The following is an 8388-nucleotide window of genomic DNA, read 5'->3' on the forward strand; positions in this document are numbered from 1 at the left end:
CACTTAGCTATTATTTTATTTAATCCAAGTATAAATCCAAGTACAAAAGTCTTTTTAACTTGGCATGCATTATCAGTAATTGTCTCATTGTCAAGAACATAGTTTTAAATGTAAAATTAGTTGCAAATTTGTCATACATATGTGTATTAAACACACAAGAAAAAAAATATTTGATGGCAGGAATGCAATGAACAAAAGTAATAATACAATCGTAGAATGAGATCTACACATATCATAAACGAAAATAAAAATTATAAATTGTTTAATCATCTAAACGAAAATATGCATGCTGTTATATTGTAGATTAGGCTTTATATGTAATCAGACGAGGTTCTATTATTTGCGACAAATTAAACGATATTTTATCATCGCCCTGACAAACAGATTCGTCTTCCTCCAAAAGAGAAAATTTGCCAGATGGTGCCTCAATTTCTTCTGAACCTTCTGTAAATAATACAAAATAATATATTACTTTGTATTAAATTTTACAGTATCATTGAACCAAATCTGTTATAAACAGATACAGTGGGACATATGCACTGTTACTTACTGATTATCTTAAAAATATAGTTTGCAGAATCTGCACAGAAACTTAATATCTCGCCTATAATAGTATTGGATATTTGAGGTGTGTAATCGTTAGAGAGTCTCAAAGTCTGTGAAAAAAGGTGAATACTATTTAAAAATATTTAAAACAATATATATGGCAAAGACAATATATGTGAAGGGCATATACCTTAAAGCCAATAATATCTCCAACATTTGGCTTCCTAGACATAACAGGAAAGTCTTCTAATTCTGCATTTAACAAGTTCTTGTAAAATTGTGTTCTTTTGTTATCTTCTTTAGTGCACACATTCTTTTCTATACTAGTATCATTATTGATTTTCTTTAAGTTTTTCACACATTTTGCCTTTTCCTCTGTTGGGCTTTCCATATCGATTTCTTTTATTGCAGATATTATCGGAGTTGAAGAATTTTCCACCTTATTAGTGTCTTTTACCTTTTTTGTAAATGTTATTGGAGTGGAACTTTGTCTTAATGCTAATAGAGTAGACAGATTCCTGGATGTCCCTTTATTCATATAAGATTTTACGTTATTATTAAATATTTCATATATTTCTCCTGAGACATTATTATGTTCTTCTATATCATTGAATCTTATATGTTTTCTAGTGGGAATAATATAATCATCAACAATTCTAGGTTTCTTTGATTTGTCTTCTTCCTTTGTATCTGAGGATGATATTTCAAGTCGACTATCTTGCTCGCTATCAATTTGATCTTTTTGGTGATGATTATTTTTTGATTTACGTTTTCGAATTCGTTTTCTCTTTGTTGAAGAATCTGTTGTATCACTAGGCTCAGTTAAATTACTGTAGTCTATAACTTTTGAATTTATATTTCTCTCTGTATCATCAATCGCAGTAGTAAACATTATATCTGCTGTATTATTTCCCATCAACAACTCTGCACCATTTGCTGTATTGTCAACTGAAAATAAACATAATTCATTATTAGTCATGTTATAACATAAAAACCACTATTATATCTGATTTTTAATATAACATAAAATGCACTAACATGACATAGCTAAATCTGAACCATTCGTAGCATTGTTAGATATATCCAATCTACTACAAGAGTTTATCAATCTTGGTTTATCGATCTTAACATCTGATGCTTGAGCAATTTTATTGTGTACACTGCCATTACATGTTTTTGTCTTGGAAAAATGTTTATAATTATCAATGTTTGATAAACTGGATAATGTAGCAGATTCATTATGGATACCAGAACCAGGAACTACTCTGTAAGTTATTAAATTATTAGATCATTGTATATCATCACTGTATAAATAAGAATAATGAGTACATGCAAAATAATTTGAACAAAAAACAATATATCAAGAACTAAGTCGAGGACAAGAATTCTGGATGAAATTTAATCGTACTTGATCGTCTCATTTTCCAGAAGAATACGGACATCCTCCATCGGCGGCAGATACTCTGTATCGTTCAACAATAGATGAAACGGTTCGTTAATACCAAAGATCTTACTGATATGCTGTTGAACATGAATAATATGTTGGATTTTCGTCAGATCGATAAAAATCCAACAAACTCGGCGCACATCGTGAAAGAACTTGGACAGATTAACTTTTAGCCGATAATATGAACGCGGCATCGTGATATCTTTTGGATTACGAAGCTTTAACACCGAAATACGCGATCGACGAAACACTAATGCGATTGTCAACCCTTCGTTATCGTTCATCGCCTAGCGTGATCACGTTACTCGAACCTGGATACACGTGCTACGCATTTGGCAGCACTTTCGACATTTTTAAAGTAGGGATAAACAATATCCAACTTCCACACTTTATTTGAATTCAGACTCTCTTCTGTTTGAATTTTCACTTCTCTGTACAATAACATTAGATTAAACGAATCTTTGTTTCTCATTGATAGATAGAAATAAAGATCTATCCACTCGATTTGGTCGTGGTAATATTGGATAAATATTCGTCTGGCCAATTTTTCAGTCATCTTATTTGAAAAATGAGGGCTATTCAAGACATATTCGAGTGCAACTATCTTGCAGAATGCGGGTGTATATCAGTTGGACATGGGGCAATTGGACACAGTCCAATCACAAGTCGCTGTTCCAAGGGACCCTACAAATGTCTCTAATCACACGGTGCTGTGATTGGCTGTGTCCAAATGCACCGTGTCCAAGTGCACCGCTCCCGCAGAATGCTAGGCAACAGACAAATGGAATAGGGAATAGGAATTCAGATTGGTCAATTATTTCTATTCTTTGTTCCTATTGGCTAATACTTATTCTTATTGCCTATAGCCTGGCATTATGCTAGGGCTCTAAAGGGTTAAAAAATCCTACTCGATGGGTAGAGTTACTTTAATAAACTAATCATAATAAATAAATCTTAATTCCTTTTGCTCTGTTTGGCTAATTATATGTTACTCTACTCATTGAGTAGAGTTTCTGAACGCAGCCAAGGCTGGTTTATGATGATCGTAATCCGTTAACTTATGCCGGAATCGTAAAAAATTGACTAATCACAGTCGATTATTCTTCTATAATTCGACTATGATTGGTCAATTTTTTACGGTTCCAGCATAAGTTAACGGATTACAGTCATCATAAACCGGCCATCCTTAAACCTTCAAGTGTAATAACAAGTTCTTTACTGGTAATAACTGTGTTCAGTAGAGAAAGCTGCTTTGCAACTGTTGTAAAATTGATTGAGTGAATATGATTGGAGTATGCTCTTAATTTTGGTTAAATCCAAGAGAATGTACCAATCAGATTCACGAATTTTACACAGTTGCAAAGCAGCTTTCTCTGCTGAACGCAGTTATTGAGTCTGTTTTCTATTGCTGAACATGATAAGTCTACACTTTCAGAACTTAAAAAGAGATATGTATACAGATAAAACTTGGTGGAAGAAAGATAAGAGAGAACTAGTGCAGCCAGTTCAGCAATAGAAAACAGATCCCATATGTAGACGGAGATGGTGGCGGCTTGTAGCGGATATTTTTGAACTAACAGAAAGGTTAATACAGAGAGAAGCAAGAGAGCGGCCACCGGCCTGATTTCAATGATCAGAGCTAGTCGCATTTTCGAGACGCCATCTAACAAAGTGCACTTCTACTACGTTCGTTAGGCGCATTTTCGCGGTGATAATAATGGGTGTGTTCCGTTTCCACGCATGATGCGCAAGAAGCGCAGCGTTAGAGTGATAAAGATACGAGAGTAAGATAAAATGAGAGGGAGAGCACTCGGGTAAGATTCTCGAACCTAAGTTAGGTTAGTTCTCAAATTCATGGACTGTCTCAGCTCCGAGATAGTGCAGTCCATGCGTTCTCATGCGTTCGAGAACTAACCTAACCTAGGTTCGAGAACCTTACCCGAGTGCTCTCCCTCTCATTTTATCTTACTCTCGTATCTCTATCATTCTAACGCTGCGTTTCATGCGCATCATGCGTGGAAACGGAACGCACCCGTAGGCACGAAGCGAGCTAGCGGCGGTTTTATTGCAAAGTTAGATCATCTCTCATCAATCTCGTCTTTCTCGTGGATATTATCACACGATTGCCGAGCAAATATTATTACCACTAACATTAATTATTCGAGTATTATTACTTCTTTATTTAGTTATTATTTAATTTATTTAGTTATTATTTAATTATTGCTATTACGTATAGGAAAGCAATTATATAATAATTCTCTCGAATAATAAATGATAGTGATAATACCTGATTGACAATTATATGATAACATTTGCGAGTGGATAATAACGAAATAATGATGATCAAATAATCGGTAATGACAATACCTGGGCAACGGCTCTAACAAAAAACTCTATGTTTTACAAAGGCTAGGTAAACGGATCGTCATAACGGCCGGCTTATGTCGCTGACTGAGTGGCGTTTGGGCGCGCAGCCACGTCATGTAAACATGCGTGCGCGAGCACGTGCTCGAGCGTCATACATTTTCAACCGTCGAGACGAGCACATCGGAAGCTGTCGCATTATTTTCTAGATTATTCCGTTCCGATTTTTAATACCGCGTTTCAACTTCGCGACAATTGAGGCGATAATTAAGACAAATTAAATCGCGTATTCCTCACGCGAGCAGATATTGCGAGCTTTACCGCGACAGGTAATTACCACGTTTTATTTACTTTTTTACTTGTTAGATAAAGAAACGTCGTGATTGAGTTTCTCAATGCCGATCAAATATTATCATCATTATTTATTATTCGAGTATTATTTTTTTATTCGGTTGTCATTTAATTATTTTTATTGCGTATTGGGAAGTAACTTGAGCGTGACGATTTCCTTACCTCGTATTTAATCAGTTATTATTGCCTTTACCCAGTTATTGTTATTCACTGTTATTACCGATTATTTGATCGTCGTTATTCCGTTATTATCCACTCACGGATATCATCACATGATTATCGAGCAGATATTATTATCACTATCATTTAATATTCGAGTATTATTACTTCTTTATTCGATTATTATTTAATTTATTCGGTTATTATTTAATTATTTATTTATTGCTGTTATAATACCGGGACAACAGCTCTAACAAAAACTTTAGGCTCCGCAAAGGCTAGGTAAACGAACCGTCGTAACGGCCGGCTCGTGTCGCTGACTGAGCGACGCTTGGGGGAGCGCGCGGCCGGGTCATGTAAACACGCGTGCGCGAGCGTCATGCTATACACTCTCAACCGTCGAGACAAGCACATCGGGAGCTACCGCATTATTTTTTACATTATTTTGCGCCGATTTTTAATACCGCATTTTGACTTCACCACAATTAAGGCAATAATTAACACGAATTGAGACGCGTACTTATCACGCGAGCAGATGTTGTGGGTTTTACCGCAACGGGTAATTACTCGTATTTCATTTACTTTTTTACTTGTTAGATAGAGAAACGTCGCGATCGAGTTCCTTAATGCCGATCAAATATTATCATCATCCATTTATTATTCGAGTATTATTATTTCTTTATTTAGTTAACATTTAACTATTTTTATTACGTATTGGAAAGGAACTCGAACGTGCCGTTACGACAATTTCTTTTCACCGTCTTGCTGTCGCGTGTAGCTATTTGATACTAATTTATTAAGTTATTAATTGATATTAAATAAAATTAAATTTTTGTTACAGAAATCTAATAGAGAAGACGCAGTCATGTAGCTCTAGAGGATGCAATGCCTAGGGGATGCCGTGCCGGAGAATTCGGCTCGGGCCTGGCTGAGTCTGCTCGAAGGTGAACTTTATTGATTCGCATTCGTGATTAGAAAACTGTTAAAATTGAACTTTCTGCATCGAATCGAATTCTTTAAAGCCTCTATTGTTATGTAACTAATTAATACTAAATTAAATTTGTTTTCTGTTGCAGAGACGAGCACTCTAAGAGGATGCTGCGCTGGGCCGCGTTCCAAAATTCTACTCGGTGGGTAGAGTACATTTAATTGACTAATTATGATAAAGAAATATAGTTATCTTTGTTTTTATTGGTCAATTAAATACTACTTTACCCGTCAAGTAGAGTTTTGGAACGCAGCCCTGGAGGATCCGGCTCAAATCTGGCAGAGTTGGCGCGAAGGTGAGTTTCACTGATTTAAATTTATAATTAGAAATCCAATAAAACTGGAAAGTCTCTTGTTTGACATCAAGTTCCTTAATGTCTGCATTGTCTTGTGTAATACTAAATTAAATGTGCTTTCTGTTGCAGAAACGAAACAGACAACATAAAACCTAATTCATCAACGCAGAATAGAAGAACAGAGAAGTAGCGTTATTTCTTGTTTTAAATATTCCCTATTCCCATAGACTTAGGCTGGTATTCATAGTCCAATCTTATTTCAAGATCATCTTAAGTAATGTCTTAAGATACGAATATGACTTTGTGATTGATTCATGACATCTTAAGATAGTATTAAAGATGATCTTAAATCACAGATATCTAAACCTTAACAGCATGTCTAGAGGACAGAATATATCCTAAGAAAGTCCTGAGGACATTTCTTCGTCTTCAGGACATCCTTAGGACATTCTGAGGAGATCTTGTGCTGTCTGGATACTAAACTAGATTATTAACAGGTTATCTAAAAGCATATAATGGCTTGTGTCCGATAGAGTTTCCGGTGCATGCGAGAAAATGGCCGCTACCGCCACATATTTTCGCTACGTTTAGTCATAAAATTCTTTTGTTGAAAATGAGCAGAGCAAATAACCATCCAATACCATTTATTTTTTTGTTACAACATTTTTTGATACAATAAGATGCTGGCATTTTTAGTTTTACGACAGTAATTTAATGACCACGTTGACTCACATTGTACGTTGTGTACTCACACGTCACACACCAACGTCACACACACAGGACTGCCGCCATTTTCTCGCATGCAACCGGAAACCTTACGCGACACACGTTCGAAGCCCTTGTTAGCATTTTAGTTTAGTACAAATATCTGTGTCTTAAATATAAGATCGGACTATGAATACCCAGTGAGTAATGACTTGTCGATCGACGTCGAAATCGTCAAATTGACATCGATTCGATGTCGTTTCGACGTCGATCGACGAGTCATTTCTCACTGGGATACCGCCTTAAGTTTATCTCCAGATACTCCGTAGTCAATGAAATGATCCATATAATATCTGAAGATAAATTTAAGACGGTCTTAAATATAAGATCTGACTATGTCTTGGTTTACATCGTGCATTAAATACGCGTACTAAATAGTAACTTTCTATTAGATAATCTTAATATCGACAATGCATATCAACGGCGATATATTCAATCAATACAGTATGTTTTGTTGATGAGTATTATACCAGCTTAATATACCGTTGTTTATATATATCGTCGATATTAAGATTATCTAATAGAAAGTTACTATTTAGTATTTACGCGTATCAAGTGTACGATGTAAACCAAGCCTATGAATACTGGCCTAAGTCAATGCTCATGGCTCCTGCACACAGGACGCGGTAATGCTTGCCGTGCGGCAAAAGTTCGCGCGACAGCCAATCAATATGCTGCTTTCCGTAATAACCTCTTCTAGCTCTTACGGAAAAACAACATATTGATTGGTTGTTGCGCGAACTTCCGCCGCGCGTCCTGTGTGCAGGAGCCATTATTCTTTATTCTCTGTTCCTTGTTCCTTATTCCTTTTATTGTGTTCAGCCGCTTAGCGCACCCGAGTTAATTATAACCCCGCTAGATGGCGTCACGCAGTTCGTCAATGGCGCTAAAAACTTCCGCACGCAATTGAAGAATAGACAATTCACGAAGGTGAACGACCTCGTTATGGTCTGTTCTACAATACGTCGTATGTCGGAACGGAGTCGATGGTCCAGTAAGGAGAACTCGTTTCGAAAAACAAATTCTCTGATTGACCCATTGATTGTACCCTGGAATTCGACAGCGACATACGACGTATTGTAGAACAGGTCTAAATGGCCCTTTAACGATACGGGAGTAGGAGCAAGGCCCGCTTGTCGCGGATTCCGTAACGGGATTCACCCCCGCATTACGGTATTTAACGGGCGCTATTCAGTTTCAGCAACCGTCAAGTCGATCAAGGCGATCGAAATCATGGCTCCAAAAAATCGTCGATATCTTCACTTGGAAAGATTAAAGCGACACGAGCTTATACTCGTTGGAAACCTATGGTTGGTTCGCTCTTTTCCAAGTTCTAGAGCTCTAGAACTTTTCAAGAGAGTAACAGAATTCTAAATAAAATGTAACATTTTTAAATATGGTGTGCCAAGTCTTGGCACACCATATTCAAAATATGACATTTTTTTTGCAGTTCTGATACTCTCTTGAAAAGTT

At 36.4% G+C, this 8388-nt stretch overlaps 1 protein-coding gene across 1 annotated transcript; it reads right to left on the reverse strand.

Moving 5' to 3' along the window:
- On the reverse strand, positions 1-2545 carry LOC116845991. Its single transcript, XM_032819291.1, has 5 exons — positions 1955-2545; positions 1585-1811; positions 737-1494; positions 551-656; positions 1-444 (listed from the first exon to the last, which is right to left on the reverse strand). Exons 1-5 carry the CDS (start codon positions 2275-2277, stop codon positions 305-307), a joined length of 1554 nt encoding a protein of 517 aa, XP_032675182.1. The 5' UTR covers positions 2278-2545; the 3' UTR covers positions 1-304.
- Positions 2546-8388: the final 5843 nt, after the last annotated feature.

This window comes from Odontomachus brunneus, unplaced genomic scaffold (assembly GCF_010583005.1).
Source record: "Odontomachus brunneus isolate Ranch 3 - 2012 unplaced genomic scaffold, Obru_v1 Obru_scaffold_059, whole genome shotgun sequence".
NCBI classification, from domain to species: Eukaryota; Metazoa; Arthropoda; class Insecta; order Hymenoptera; family Formicidae; genus Odontomachus; species Odontomachus brunneus.